This window comes from Lolium rigidum, chromosome 6, assembly GCF_022539505.1.
Source record: "Lolium rigidum isolate FL_2022 chromosome 6, APGP_CSIRO_Lrig_0.1, whole genome shotgun sequence".
NCBI classification, from domain to species: Eukaryota; Viridiplantae; Streptophyta; class Magnoliopsida; order Poales; family Poaceae; genus Lolium; species Lolium rigidum.
In genome coordinates this window covers 216,495,799-216,511,651 of record NC_061513.1, presented here as the reverse complement: position 1 = coordinate 216,511,651, position 15,853 = coordinate 216,495,799, and the positions used below count along the sequence as shown (strand labels likewise).

The 15,853-nt window shown below is 49.8% G+C and overlaps 1 protein-coding gene across 1 annotated transcript; it reads left to right on the top strand.

Annotated features, from left to right (window-relative positions):
* The first annotated feature begins 13,432 nt into the window (after positions 1–13,432).
* Positions 13,433–15,595, top strand: LOC124666668 (expansin-A11-like). Its single transcript, XM_047204004.1, has 4 exons — positions 13,433–13,500; positions 14,653–14,796; positions 14,879–15,188; positions 15,279–15,595. Exons 2-4 carry the CDS (start codon positions 14,670–14,672, stop codon positions 15,580–15,582), a joined length of 741 nt encoding a protein of 246 aa, XP_047059960.1. The 5' UTR covers positions 13,433–13,500; positions 14,653–14,669; the 3' UTR covers positions 15,583–15,595.
* Positions 15,596–15,853: the final 258 nt, after the last annotated feature.

Here is a 15,853-nt window from a genome sequence, read left to right as displayed (position 1 = left end):
GGAAGCGGGGCGCCAATGGTGCTGTTGGCTGCCGACGAGCACGAGGTCCGCTGAACCCCGGCGGCGGCGCGACGCGTGGCGTGCCATTGGGTGCAGGCGGATGCGGCATGCCCCATGGCATCGGTGCCTGCATCGGGGTCGACGCGAACCCCGGCGGGGGATCCATCTCCCTGCTGGAGCCCGGTGCACCGGCCGCCATTGCGGCTGCCCTCGCCATCGGAAACCCTAGTGGGGAGGGGGCAAAAATCCCCGTTGTCGAGGGATCCGCCGGTCGAATCCCGGCGGCTTGAAGAGCGAGGACGGTGGCCTCGTGCTCGCGAAAATCCCCGTTGTCGAGTTGCCACGCCGTCTGGCCTCGTGCTCGCGAACGGTGACGCTCGATTCAACTCCGGCACGCGACCGACATCGATCTGCGCCGCCGAGTCGCGGCCTCCGACCTCGTACTCGCGGACGAGGCACAGGAGCGCCTCGTTGGACCTGGTGGCCGTCGGTCGGATGGTTGGATCCGTCGACGCTGGAGAGGAAGGCGGCGAAGGAGGCGAGGAGGCCATGGCCGCGGTTGATGCGATAGGGCGGTGATTGTCAGTGAGAGAAGTGAATGGGGGGAGAGAGGAGGGAACCGGTGTCTGGAAGTGGGGAGCGAGGACCAAGACAACGCGGTGTCTCCCGCACTTCTTCACACGTGCAACCGTTGCACGAGAGCGTGCAAAATGGCACGACAACGGGACATACCCGCTGGAAACTACGGATTCGGGCGTTCCTCTAGGGCCTATCACAGGGTGCTTTGAGAACCGGTTAGACCACAACGCGAACCTCTTACAGCCTCCCAAACGCGCCCTAAGTAGTGGTACCCGTATTCCTTGTGTGGTATCATTCGCGTGAAGCATGAAATAGGTTGGACAGCGCTAGTAATCCTCTAGAGGCTACAACCAACCGAACCTCTGGCTTCCCTGCATGACACGTTCCCTGCATGACACGTGTCCAATTTTAGCCAAAATTTAGACTTTGCTTCGTCGCAGCAAAAGAAGGCCCGCTTTTGCTTCATTGAAGCAGAAAACGGTTCGCCTAGAAACAAAAATAAAAAGACTCATCAGAAGCCAGAAATTCAGGCATTGCTTCGTTGTAGAAAAAAAAAGCCCGCTTTCGCTTAGAAATAAAAAGAAAAAATTGTTGGAGGCATATCTCGCCGGAGACATCGCCGGAGCCTTGGTAGCAACAATTTTATACTAAAGTAGCAAACCAGCAAAACATTTGAAGCAATAAGTTTATACTATCGTAGCATCGTCCACTACTCGCCGGAGATCTGATGGAGACCTCGTCGAAGACCCTCGGAGCAAAAGTTTTATTCGAAAGTAGCAGAACCACATAACATTTATATCACAAAAAATATTCAATTCTAGCATCGTGAAACTCCTCGCCGGTGCACCAGAATTCCAACTCCGGATGGTAACATCGTCACTTTCTTGCAGCTCCACCACTGACTTGCAGCTCCGCCACTGACTGGTGGCATCACCATCGGTGAACATTTGTAGCATCGCCGCTAACCATAGAGACATCGCCTCCACCCAATAGCAGCGTCGTCGCCTGCCTATGGCAGCACCCCCGTTGGTCGCGCCGCCACCAGGCGCGCAGCTTTGCAACACCACCGCCACCAGTCGTAGCATCCGCCTTGCAGCAGTGCCACCGTCGGTCGCGCAGCCTAGCAGCACCACCGCCACCAGTCGCATCATCCGCCTTGCAGCATTGCTGCCGCCGGTCGCGCCTTCCTATGGTAGATCCACCGCCACTCGTGCCGCCTTGCAGCACCATCGCCACCGCCGGGCGCGCCGCCTTGCAGCACCACCGCCGCCGGTCGCAGCATCCGCATTGCAGCAGCGCCGCCGCCGGTCGCGCCGGCTTGCAGCACCACCTGCCGCAGCATCCACCGTCGGAGGTCAAAGCTAGCCATGGCTTTAGCACGGTCGACCAACTATTGTAGCAACGGTGGCCGGCGTTCGCAGCTCACGCACCTGCTGCTTGTAGCAAACAGCATCGCAGTTTGCAGAACCACCACCGTTGACCGTCGTAGCTCCACCTAACTCCATTGGAAGCACCTCCCGACGCCGTCGGAACTCGGAAGCACTGCCCTGGCCGGTGAGCAGCACCGTGGGCGCTGGCTAGCAGCACCCGCCGTTTTCTGTGGCAGCACCCGTGACCTCCATCTCCGGCGACAGCGGGCCACCGACGGGGCTGGGTTACGTCCTCCCACCATGGCCTCCATCTCTGGCGACGGAGAGCACCGGGGAAACTAGGGCTTCGCGCTCCACCGTGGCCTCCATCTCCGCTCGACGGCGGGCGCCCGGGGCTCCGCCGCAGTTTCCATCTTCGCCCTACCCCGGAACTTCCGCCGTAGCCTCTGAATACCACCAGCGCGCTCGCAGCACCCAAAACCCCCGGCCCCGCCTCCTCCGGTGAGCCGCCTAGGCTGCGCTGCGGCTCCTCCTCCCGCCGTCCAGTGTTGGGGCGTTCGATTTGGGAGCAGTCATGGCAGCCAGCGCGTGGGAATTGGGAAGACGAGAAAACGATGCGAGAGGATAAGGTCGGTCGGTGGGTTGGTGGGGCCCAGCAAACACGTCACGGGATCAAGTCATCCAGACGAATCGAGCGGCCACGCATCCGGAGGCAGCGCGCAACGTAGCCTCCGGAGGAAACCAAGCATTTTCCAAATAGGTTTCACCAAGCGCGCGGGCGGTACGGGGTCCTACCGCTAAGTCAGAATATGGTGAATCCGCTGGGCCCTTTGTTGAACCTAAAGGCCCATGAGCCGAATAGTAAACGGCTCAACCTAAAATGTTCTTCTTTTTAATGGAGGGCTTTTAACAATTCTCAAGAAAAAATGGAGGGGTTTTAACGGCGGGCAAACTTCGCCCGCCGGCCACCTTGGCGCGACCCCGATGCGCTTCCCGCGGCGCCGCCTCTCCTCTCCTCTCCCCGCTGCTGCAGCCGCCGCCTCGTCTCCCTCCTATCGTCAGCCTCCTCTTTCCGCGCAGCGTCGGCCGGAGGCGCTGCCTTCCCGTCCACCTCGCGCCTCAACCGCGACCCCGCCAGGTGCCCCTTTTCCGACCTTGCCCGCTTCTCCAGAGCGCTCCCCGCTGGTGACCCACTGTCCGACGCAGCCACATTCAACGTCAGCCCCCACTCTGCTTTTGCTGTTCGGCCGCCTCACCCCAGGCGCGCAGATTGTTCGATGCAATGTGCAGCCTGGCTGTCTGGTCTGGTGCCCGGGCTCCCCAGCGTCGTCTCTTGCAACACCCTCGCCAAGGGTACTGCGTCTGTAGATGCCTTGAGGACGTCTTCAAATTCCGGTGCTGGATGCTGGCCGCTGCATTGCAGCCCAACAAGCGGACACACTCCATCATCATTCATGCTGCCCGCGGCACTGGCTACCAAGAGCTCGGATTTGAGTTCCTTATCATCATGCTGTGTGGTGGGCTGTTCCCGCTACTAATACATACAGCCGCCTGCTCGCTGGACTTTGCACACAGGGTGGCAATGTGAAGCAGGCGGTGGTGCTTTATAGGAGTATGGTGAAGATTGGAATCAGAGGGAAAATTGTGTCGTACCAAGGCTTCTTAACTGCTCTGTGCCGCGCGGAGATGGTCATAGAGGCAGTCATGCAGAGGTTCTCTTTGGTGAAATGCTGGTGGTCGGGTGTTCACTGAATGTCGTGACATGTACTGCTTTTCCAACCTTGCCTGCTTCTCCCGAGCGCTCCCCGCTGGTGACCAACTGTCCGACGCAGCCACATTCAACGTCCTCTCCCACTCTGCTTTTGCTGTTCGGCCGCCTCACCCCAGGCGTGCAGATTGTTCGATGCAATGTGCAGCCTAGCTGTCTGGTGCCCGGGCTCCCCAGCGTCGTCTCTTGCAACACCCTTGCCCAAGGGTCCTGCCTCGGTAGATGCCTTGAGGACGTCTTCAACTTCCGGCGCTGGATGCGGGCAGCTGCATTGCAGCCCAACAAGCGGACATACTCCATCATCATTGATGCTGCCTGCGGCACTGGCTACCAATTGCTCGGATTTGAGTTCTTTATCATCATGCTGTGGGGTGGGCTGTTCCCAATCATTGCTACTCCTACATACAACCGCCTGCTCTCTGGACTTTGCCCACTTTATAGGACGATGGTGAAGATTGGAATCAGGCGAGCTCGGATTTGAGTTCCTTATCATCATGCTTACAGGGTGGCAATGTGAAGCAGGCGGTGGTTCTGTATGTGAGGATGGCGAAGATTGGAATCAGAGGGAAAATTGTGTCGTACTCAGGCTTCTTAACCTCTCTGTGCCGCACCGAGATGGTCATACATGCAGCCGAGCAGGGGTTCTCTTTGGTGAAATGCTGGTGGCCAGGTGTTCACTGAAAGTCGTGACAGGTACTGCTTTTGTGCATTTCGAAGGCATGATGCAGCACATGGCAAGTCTTGGAATTGTTGCCAATGTGGTGGCATGCACCACACTGATGTCCGGTCTCTGTAAGGAAGGGAGAACGGGCGAACCAGTTGGGCTCAGTCGATTGTGTAAAGATGATGAAGCAGCTGATCTCTGTGGCTGAATGGAGAAGGAAAATTGTGTCAACAGAATATATGCCTATGATGTTTAAACTTTAAATAAGTGGATTTGGGAAATTGGGGAATTGGAGCAAGCTCTCAAGTACTTCTATGACATGGGAGAAAAGGACTTGTTACCTGATATAGTTACACTATTTTAATGGATGGTAATTGTAAGTTAGATCAGATTGAAACTGCCAAGAAATTGCTGGATGATATGGAAAAGGTTTAAACCGAACACAGTTAGCTACACCATATTAATTGCTGGTTTAGCAAGGTTAGGAAATGCTCAGAAAGCTGCTAGTTTAGCAGAAGAGATGCCTAAGAAACGAATTGAGCTTGACCACTCTATAATTTCACAAGGAATATAAAGAAAAGTTCAAATTTTCTGTCAGAGTGCTCAAGTTCTTCTCTGGAGCTGCGGCTGAATGTTTTATTTTTAAGGATGGCTGTAGTAAAGATGGATAGGGATTGGCAATGAGGTACGAAAATTGGTTGGTGATTCGTCTTCTATGGACTTACTGACTAACCCAAGGTTTGTTTTCCTGTAAGTTTCCTCTTTCTCTCCTTTTCCTTTTTGAAATCTGCTACTTCCATACATATGATCAAGCCTGTGAATCAATGAAAAATAATGGCGTACTATGCTACACACTTGGATGGATTGCAGTGTTTTTTTTTTTGCTTAACTAACCCAAGTATGAGGGTTGTTTAAATTCCCCGATTGTAGGTTATGCTGCAGCTTCTTAGGAAAAGTTCTATCTACCAAAGTTTCCACTCTTCTGCAGATTGAATACCTAGTTTTGGTTCTAGTCGGTCCTTCTCCAAGTTAGTCAGTAATCCTGTGCAGTTTCAGATTGATATAACTTATGATAACCATTAACCATCCATCAGCATGTTATATTATACACCATACATGTATCCAGATGCCCTTTTTTGTGTGTCATAGCAGTACGTGAGAAAACTTGTTACCTTGCAGGATTCACTTCTTAGAGTATTAGTTGGGGAAAAATATGCTTATATAATAGAAGCCATCATATATAGTCGTAGTTTCTTATGAAAGGTTTGCAAATTAGTGAAATGTATGCGTTGGCATGAAATGGAGACATAGTTTCATAATTGCAGTGTCATCTCAGCTATCTTTGCTACCTCTGGTCTGAATTAGGAACCCATTGCCTAAACTACAAACATCTTGCACTAAAGAGTTAAGAACAGGTAACCCCTTGCAATTTGTATGATAAATATAACATGGACAAAATTATGGTGTCCGGGTAGCCACATTTGGTCCATATTTCGAACATGGTGAAAATTATCGGGCAAGTCCATAGTTATATAGACTATCCATTTTTCCTCATGGCATCTTACTGGATGCACTCTAATTTGTGTCAAGTACATAGTGATATAGAACATGGTGAACAGTTATGGGTCAAGTCCATAGTTATATTGATTCCCAGTTGTACTTCATACGGCTCCCCTCTAGAAGCACTCCAATTTGGTTCTTCGTTTACTGCAGGACAGCATGAACTTGGATTAAATCATATCATGCTCGTTAGAGATTGTGACAATTAGTTATCCATCTATACTGGTTAACAAAGTCTGGTTTTCCCCCATAAACTTTTCACTTGGCTCATATTCCCCCCCCCCCCCCCCCTGAACTTTACTTGGCTCACTAAACCCCCCTAAACTATGAACAATGGTCCATTTAACCCCCTACCTGGTTTAAATTTTTGAGTGAAAATTCCAGGTTAAGGGGGTAAAACGAACCATTATTGAGTTTAGGGGGAAAATATGAGCCAAGTGAAAAGTTTAGGGTGGAAAACCGGACTTTGTTCTACTGGTTAAAACTGTCAAGTACTCGTTTTTGCACTGGTGCTTGGTGAGGGCACCTGTGACAAATGCTGGGCTGAGTAAACCTAGGTTTAGAATACTCGGTCAATGCTCTGATAAAGGACAACGCCAGTTACCACTCATGCCCCCTGCTTGCTGATTCTCCATCTTGAATTGCAAATGAAGTTCCAGAGTGACCTCACTCTTTTCCATATTTGACTAAACAAATTACCTTTTCAGTTACATGTCATCTGAACATATAGATAAATTCTTCTTGCTTTTCAATATTTGTGTTTCATAAAGACAAATAACCTGAATGTTTGGAGATCATGTGGATAGTGGACCAGTTCACGTGTTATTAACCATCACTAGTTTTAACTTATGGACTCTGGGATTTCAGTTTTTTTGATTTAAAGTCAGCTTGAATGAAAACTTCATGATCACAGTGGCCCCATTGTTATCTGCTTCACAATTGATACCTGGCCTGGCTGAATGCTTGTGATAAGTGAAAATCACGTTTTGTTGACCATAGTAAGAGAGAATCGTCACTGCTTATGCTTTTCATGCATCATACCGTTGGCTACCTATGAATTTTTTAACGAAAACGCAAAAGCATTGTGTTTCGATGCATTGATAGAAAAGAAGATTATATGTACAAGTCCCCGAGAGGACAAACACCCTGCCTTACAACTCGACCCAAGAAAGAGAACCTATCCTAGGGGAGGAGTTGGTGAACACCCCGGGACCCCGCGTCCGCCCATTGCCGCGCTTCGGAACTAATGTCGTTGACCAAGGACGCCACCGACGGACGCGCGTTGTCGAAGACCGCAGCATTCCGGTGTTTCCAAATCCACCACGCCGTGAGCATGATTATCGACAAGGTGCCTTTGCGCAGCTGGCGAGGGGTGGTCCGCACCACCAGTGACCACCACTCCGCGAAGTTGCCCTCAACTGTGGGAGGACCTGAGGTGGATCGTATCCACGAGAGGACCTCATACCAGACCGTCCTGGAGAATGAGCACCCAGTGAGTAGGTGCGTCATGGTTTCCACCGACTGGTCACAGAGTGGGCATCTAGGCACATGCGGTAAACCACTCCGCGCCAGTCTCTCGCCCGTCCAACATCTGTCCAGGCATGTCAGCCAGATGAAGAACTTCACCCTCGGTGGCGCCCAGGATTTCCAATTCAACCTCCAGGAACCTGAGATGATGGCCCCCTGGAAGAGGGTGTCATAGCAGGAACGAGAGGTGTATTGGCCATCTGTCATCCAGTGCCAAAGCAACCGATCTTGGTCCGAAGACAGCTGTATGTCTTTGAGTTTACCCCATAGCTGCACGTACTGCCAAAGTGCGAGGGCACTTGGCGCACCAGCGATGTCGGGGACCCAAGCACGTTCAACCAGCGCTTCCCGTACCGTACGCCCCTTCTTGCGGCGTTTAATCTACCTATGAATTTGGTACTGTTTTTTTTTCTGTCTTACGCGAGTAAGAAATTATATAGGGAAGTTTAGGTGTAACCATGTGGCTTTTCATCGAATAAAAATACATCATATAAGTGGATGCTTATGGCATATCATTAAGTGAGCTGGCCATGTGATTGCATCTCGTATATGTTTTCCAGGCTTGGCTGACAAAAATCATCGTGCAGAAAGCATGTGATTTAGACCTTGAAGGATTTCACATCTGCTGAGTTGTGCCAGAACCTACATCGTATCAATGACCTAGCTTGTGAAGTTTGTTAGGATATATATGATATCCTTCTGTTTCAGTTGATATAAATGAAGAAGCCTGATATTCAGTATAAAGTTAATCATGGCTAAATGTTTACTGTCCTTTAGACAACAGAATTAAAAACCTTCTGGTAATCTTGAATAGCTTCTTGAACACCCATATATCTTGAAAGCACCTGTTGAAATAGATGGTCCAAGTTCCTGAATAGATAAACATGCAATAAATAAATACTCCCTCTGTTCTGTCATCATATTAGTTCAAATTTGAATTAAAGCCACAACAAGAATTATGGAACGGAGTGAGTAGCTAACTAGCTATTGCTTTCTAACTTCTGTGTGTACTTTCGTGTCCTGAAACTGCACATGATTTTGCCCGATCTGATTGTTTTACAAGCTAGACAGTTTACCTTACCAGGCAGATTACTGGATATGTCATTTCCACATAGTGACCACTGTAGCAGCAGAAGAGTAAAATCTAAAAGAGATTGGAAGTGTAGCTATCATCAATTGGCTAAGTCTAAAGTACTGTTTTCTTTTACTAAATGGTAAATGTAATTGTTCACTTGTGCTATTTTAAGTTCACTAGATGTTTAATTTCCCGTAAAATATCTGCCATATGACCTTCGTGCCAAACCTCGGCGATTTGCACAAAAATAACCCAAAAGTGGAAGAAAAGCACAGACTAACCCTCCGGCGAAACTATTTCACTCATCTAACCCTTTTGTGTGGCGCCCCTCTCATGGGCGCCACACATGCCCATGTGGCGCCCCTTCTGCCGGCGCCGCAAACCCATCCGACGTGGCTCGTCGACGCTGAGCTGGCTAGCCGATCCGACGTGGCGGACCGTGTGGCGCCGCTCTCGCCGGCGCCACACATTGAAAGTGTGGCGCCCGTGGCAAAGGCGCCACACATCCACTTAAGTTTGGGCCGCGCGCGCCCCGCAGCCCGACCCTTTCTTCTTTCTTTCTCTTCTTCGCTCTTCAAGAACGAGGCGGCCGGCTCTCTCTCTCCTCCCCTCTCCCCCACCAAATCCACCACCAAATCTTCGGATCCGTCCGTGGAGATCGTTCCCAACTCGTTCCTTGAGGTAATCCCCTCCGTTCCCCTTCTTTTCATCCATTTATTTTGTGTATTTGGTTGAATGTACATGTGAAACCCTAGATGTGGATTTGGTTGATTTGAGGGTGGAGATGGATTTGGTTGGATGTTAGGGTTGTTGAAGTAGGAGAAATGGTAGTGTGCTAGTTTGTATGGGTAGATTATGTTGATTATGGTAACTAATGAACACATGTGTGTATGTGTTGTTCCCATTATGCTAGGGGGATGGAAAGAATTGTTCATGTTCATCATGTGGACAAGGATGCTTATTTGAAGGGAAACATAGAGCCGGACCCGGAAGAGGTTGACTTGGTGTTTGACCTTAGCCCTAGCTTTGCGGAGGTGGTAGCACAAGTTAGGGTTGAGTTGAATTGGAATGAGCCAAATGATGGTGTTGAGCTAGAGGGAAGGCATAATGTGGGGTTTGGAATGCACACCCGTTGGAAGACAATGCGTATCAACTCCGAGCAACGTTGGTCCGTTTACAAGGAGACGGTGGCCGGGTCACAAGATAAGGCTTTGGAGTTGTTTGCAACCAAGACGGTTGATGCTCGTATCGAGCTTGACCTTAACCGGCCCTCCTCCCTGTTCGAGAGAGGAGTCCACCACCCATGAGCCAAGAAGAAGCCACCCAATCTCCCATTGTCCAATCTCCCATTGCCCAACAACCTCCGTTGGATAATGAGTATGACGAGCATGACGATGGTGATGATTGTTTCGAGATGAATGGCAACAATGTCGGTGATTTGGATAAATATTGGACGCAAGAGGAGATGGACCACTCCATTCCTTATTCCCGATGCTATGCGTCGGACTCGGATGATGATGGACCCGAAGAGGAGGTTGACGAGGATGGCTTGACGGCTAAGGAAGCCGAAAGAGCCGAGATCTTCAAGAAGGTAACCGGACGGGATATCCGGGTACCATTGTTCCGTGATGTTAGTCTTGCGGATGGAGCCGTGGTTGATGGTGGCAAAAGTTTACTTCTTGGAGCTAGGCCAATATCCAAGAGAGATGTGGAAGCTAGGACGTCTATGATCTCTAGAGGGCTCACGTTTGATACCTTCTTGGAATTGAAGATATGGTTGAAGGAGTTCTCCATTAAGCATCATCGCCCTTACATTGTTGTTCACTCGGACTTGAAGACGCGGTACACGCTAAAATGTGTGGATAAAAGGTGCCCATGGGTTGTCCGTGCAAGACCTTTCAAAAAGGGCCCTCTTGGCACATAACAAGTTGTGTAGCCACTCACATGTGCCGGGGGCCGAAGCTTGATGGCAAGGATGCGCAGCTGGACCACCGTCAACTCACATCCGAGTTCATTGCATACAAGCTCTCGGCGGAGATATCATCACTTCCTATCATGAGCATTAGGTCCGTGCAAGATACGGTCAAATCCCGGTTTGCCTACGATGTCAAGTACGGGAAGGCATGGAAGGCCAAACAAGCCGCATTCAAGATGTTGTACGGTTTGGCTATGTTCTTGTTGTCGAACCTTTTATGTTGTCGAACCATGATGTTGTGTGAACATTGATCTTCTCGAACCTTCATGTCGTTGAACCTTATTGTAATTGGAACCTTGATGTCGTCGAACCTTATTTGTCATTTGAACCATTATGATGTGTTCTTTGAACCTTCATGATCAGTGCAATGTTGTACTCAAACTGTTGGAATGTGGTAGGATTTTTCAAGGTTTTAGCACAAGTCAATGTGTGGCGCCCTCCACACTGGCGCCACACTGCAGTGTGTGGCGCCCGTGTCATCGGCACCACGCATGCCAACATATATCGACATTTGGATCGAAAACATCCAGGGGCTCCGGACGATTAGTCCTTAGCCGTTTTGGCGAGCCTCTTTGTGTGGCGCCCGTGGGATCGGCGCCACACATGCTAGTGTGGCGCCCGTGGCGTCGGCGCCACACATAGAGGCTCGCCAAAACGGCTAAGTCCCAGACGATTTGTCTTACAGTATGTTTTGGGCAATTGCAAATGGATGTGTCGGGATGTGTGGCGCCGATGGGATGGGAGCCACACTGTGCTGTGTGGCGCCAGTGAGAAGGGCGCCACACATTGACTTGTGTAAAGCATGAAAAATCCTACCATATTCCAGCAAAACAGCCATCATGTCAACAGCTATTTCATACACACATCATATCAACAGCAATTTCGTACACACATCATAGACATAACATCATCATAGCTAACATCGTAGCACATAGTTTCATACAATTTAAGATAGAATTCAAACAACACGTAGCAATGAAGATAGAGTTCACAACACTCTAAAATCTAACTATCCGTGTCAGAGCCGGATTCGCCAGTGTGGTAGTGCACGAGGCACGCTGTGTCGTCGAACACCTTGACGATCATATCGCCGTCCCCCTCGTAGAGGAAGGTGAGCTGGCAGCCGGGCTCGAGCGCGAGGTCACGGGCGAACTTGTCCCACCCCGTGTGCGGGTACATCTTGCCCTGCCCGTCGAACAGGACCTCCACGGGCCGGCGGCGAAGCTGCGGCTAGCCTCCCGTAGGCTGCAATCGCGCCGGCTCGACGCCATCAACGAACTCGGCGAACTTGTCCGGTAGCCGCTTGATGCCGAGTGGGTCGTCGTCGATGCGGAGGAGGAACTCGAAGCAACGTTCCTCATGCGAAGAAGAGGAGGATGCAGGTGACGGTGAGCGTGGAGCCGTTGCTGCTCCACCGCGGCGGCCCTTCCCCGGCCCCGGGGGCGTCCAGGGCCGCGGCCTCGACCGCCTCGCCGGCCACCGGGACCGGCCATCCTACATGTTTACATGTTTGAACCATATTATGACCCATTCCACTAACAAATATGAGTTACTCCATCACAAATACTAGGCATATGTAACACATTTGAATGCATACATACATAGGGTTCATAGTTTCATACACATACATGTGAAATTGCATATCTAGGTTTCAACAAATCTATGGTTCAAACACATGCATACATGAGGGTACCATCTCCAACACAAGCACTACAATATAGAGTGCACAAAAAAAATTCCATGTCTAGGGTTCATGTCCAAATCTAGCAAGATCTATGAAATTAGTGGATGAATGGAGAAGATTCGAAGGGGATTACCTTGAGAAATGGATGGGGAACGATCTCCACGGACAGATCTGAAGATTTGGTGGTGGATTTGGTGGGGGGAGAGTGGGGGAGAGAGAGGGCCGGCCGCCTGTGGAGAGAGAGGAAGAACAGAGGGAGGAGGAAGAAGAAAGGGTCGGGCTGGGGGCGCGCGCGCGGCCCAAACTTAAGTGGATGTGTGGCGCCCTTGCCACGGGCGCCACACTTTCAATGTGTGGTGCCGGCAGGAGCGGCGCCACACTGTCTGGCCACGTCGGATCGGCTAGCCAGCTCGGCGTCGACGAGCCACGTCGGATGGGTTTGCGGCGCCGGCGAAGGGGCGCCACATGGGCATGTGTGGCGCCCATGAGAGGGGCGCCACACAAAAGGGTTAGATGAGTGAAATAGTTTCGCCGGAGGGTTAGTCTGTGCTTTTCTTCCACTTTTGGGTTATTTTTGTGCAAATCGCCCCAAACCTCTACTCATGTAAAGAGTTGGGTTTTCAGTTTTATTTTTTTGCATTTAGGCACCTATCTACTTTAAGTTCACTACATGTTTAATTTCCAGTAAAATATCAGCCATATAATGACCTTGGTACCAAACCTCTACTCAAGTAAAGAGTTGGGTTTTCAGTTTTTTTTTTTTTTTTTTGCATTTAGGCACCTATCTACTTTAATATATGTGGTGCGTTTCTCTCTCGGAAAAAAACTTTCTTATGTAGTACCAAGAGATAGTAACAAAAAATGAACTTTTTAGTGTACACGGCCCCTTGTGGTTATAGAAGTCTACAGAGCGAGGATCCACATGTGATTGGATATTGACAGTTTACTTGACAAATTTCTATGGAATCATTTTTTTTTCTAATCGAGAGCTTAGTTAAATCTATGTAGAGTCAAATGAGTATGGCCCTGTGGCCATGTGCCCAAGCATCTGATCTGCATCTCGCAGGCCGTGCTGCAGAGCTAAACAAGTTCTTTTTTGGAACCACTAAACAAGTGCATTCTTGATTCGTGAACACTGATTCGGCACCTAAGAATAACAAGTTATTTCCGTTAATTCCGTGTACTTGCTGGTTATTAATTTGGGCTTGTATTGGTTATACCCTTTTGAAGATGGAGGCGGAAGTGCTGCAAGACAATCATTATACAGAAAAAGGGCAAACCATCAGTCTATCACTAAGGTATTACTAACCAACTATTTTCAGTAATCGCCTCGTCTGCTGCAAGAAAATAGTTCCAGCCTTCTTTGCTAGCAAGAGAAATAGATTAAATAGATGCTTGCTGTAAATAGCATATTGACATCTTAATACTAAGCTCATTTACATGAACAAGTGTGTGCTGGATTCTTTTATTCCAGTATCAAAAGTCCAGTACCATAATTACACCATAACTACTCAACACTCAAACCTCACCATCTTTCAGCTACTTGTGTCATAACTGTTGCTGTTTTGCCATCTTCTCTTTGGATATAGATGGCCAGTATGATCCTTTTGTCATAGTTGCATGCCTAATGTCTTTGGTGTAGTACAAATTGGATAATGCAGAAAATTATGCATATATAAACCCCCAATTTCCAAAGTTCAATGTGAATCTGTCATCTGTTTAGCTCACACACATTAACAGAAGCCGACATGACTATCACTAATAAAATGGCTAGTGACCTTGTGATAAGCAGAACTACCACATGAGACACTGGCTTCAAATTGAAGCGAGCTGGAAGTCAAAGTGAACTTGGTATCAGAGCTCATGGGCAAAAGTAAAACGTATCAAATATTTTAATCTGTGCACTGGATTGGGCATTAGCTATCTATCACAATATCTCCTCTCCTTGATACATGGGAAGTCAAAGTCTTTTCACAGTTTGTTATTTGAGATAACAGTACAGGTGCCCATTTGCCCATGTTCCCAGATAACTTAATTACTGTTAACTATTTCTGGCCAAAATTATTCACTGTATATATATGCAAACGTATCTTCTCTGAAATATTCCATTGTATCACCAGCAGGTGGCCAGAGTTTACAGTCCCCTGCATGCCATAAAGAACTATTGACACACGAATCTCTAAATAAAAATTTCTTGATAGAAATAAGATTGATTCGTACATGTAGCTCTTTACTTTTCACGATTTCCTATGCAACGACCTACGCCTATATATAGGCGTGAGCTTCCTGTTAGGATCCCCCATACTCTTCCCAGCATCTTTGCACTTGCAAGTACAAGTGCTGAGCTAGCAAAGCCTAGTTGCCTAGTGCTGTAAGTTTACATTGTACTTGATTTCTTCTGCAGTTCTTGGTTACCTCGGCTAATTACACCACCTTCTGCCAATTTTCAGAAGGATTCCAGATATACATGGAGTTCCTAGGCTTGCTAGCTCTTGGGGTTGCCGCAATGCTGGGAGTTGTCGCTGGCGATGACTCAACCTGGAGCAGTGGCCGTGCCACGTTCTATGGCGGTAACGATGCCTCAGGAACGATGGGTAAGCCTGCAGAAGGTTTAATTAGGCGGCTCATTTCAGCTGTTAGTTACAATTCTGTGTTATCTGATCTTCGTGTATGCAGGAGGTGCGTGTGGGTACGGCAACATGTTCAGCGCAGGGTATGGAACGAACACGGCGGCGCTGAGCACGGCGCTATTCAACAACGGGCAGAGCTGCGGTGCATGCTTTGAGGTCCGATGTGCCGGCGGGGCCAGCTGCTCGTCGGGCTCCGTGGTGGTGACGGCAACCAACGTCTGCCCGCCCAACTATGCGCTCCCCAACAACGACGGTGGGTGGTGCAATCCTCCGCAGTCGCACTTCGACCTCACTGTGGCCGCGTTCACTCAGATCGCCCAGTACCGTGCCGGGGTCGTGCCCGTCCAGTTCAGAAGGTAACAATGGGTGACCAACCAAACCCATTGCGTGTGCTCCCTGGCCTGTACGTGTGTCTGAAGCTAATGTGTGTTTGCCGTGCTGTGTAGGGTGGCCTGTATCAAGTCGGGCGGCATCCGGTTCACGGTCACCGGCCACTCCTACTTCAACCTGGTGCTCATCTCGAACGTGGCCGGCGCCGGCGACCTGAAGTCGGTATACGTGAAGTCTCCAGGGACAGGGTGGCTGGCCATGAGCCACAACTGGGGTGCTAACTGGCAGAACGGCGCCAAACTCGATTCCCAGCCGCTGTCCTTCCAGGTCACCTCCAGTGACGGCCGTACCATTCAGTGTCCCAACGTGGCGCCAGCCGGATGGGGTTTCGGCCAGACCTTCTCCGGTGGCCAGTTCTAGCCGGCCGGCCACCGTTGCAGATTTCCTTTTACATCTCCGTGTATGGTTGTCGGCGGAGGGTGGCTCTGTTTTAAGCGGCCTCCTCTGAGTGGCAAAGCATGCGTCGTGTCTTTGCGTACTTCGGGGTTACCGTTTTTGCTCCCCGCAAGGCGTGCTCACACTCGCTGGTCGGCCGTTTTTACATTACTAGTCGTATTATGCTTAGGTTTGGGCTCACAAAATTAAGCAATGGCTGGCTGTGGTGACGAGCATAATGGCTGGTCACCCGCCC

Bases quoted from the DNA above. Each gene is read 5' to 3' on its own strand.
- LOC124666668 (XM_047204004.1), top strand. From the start codon at position 14,670: ATGGAGTTCCTAGGCTTGCTAGCTCTTGGGGTTGCCGCAATGCTGGGA. The intron at 14,797-14,878 runs GTAAGCCTGCAG...TCGTGTATGCAG, and splicing joins CGATGCCTCAGGAACGATGG to GAGGTGCGTGTGGGTACGGC. The intron at 15,189-15,278 runs GTAACAATGGGT...CGTGCTGTGTAG, and splicing joins GTGCCCGTCCAGTTCAGAAG to GGTGGCCTGTATCAAGTCGG.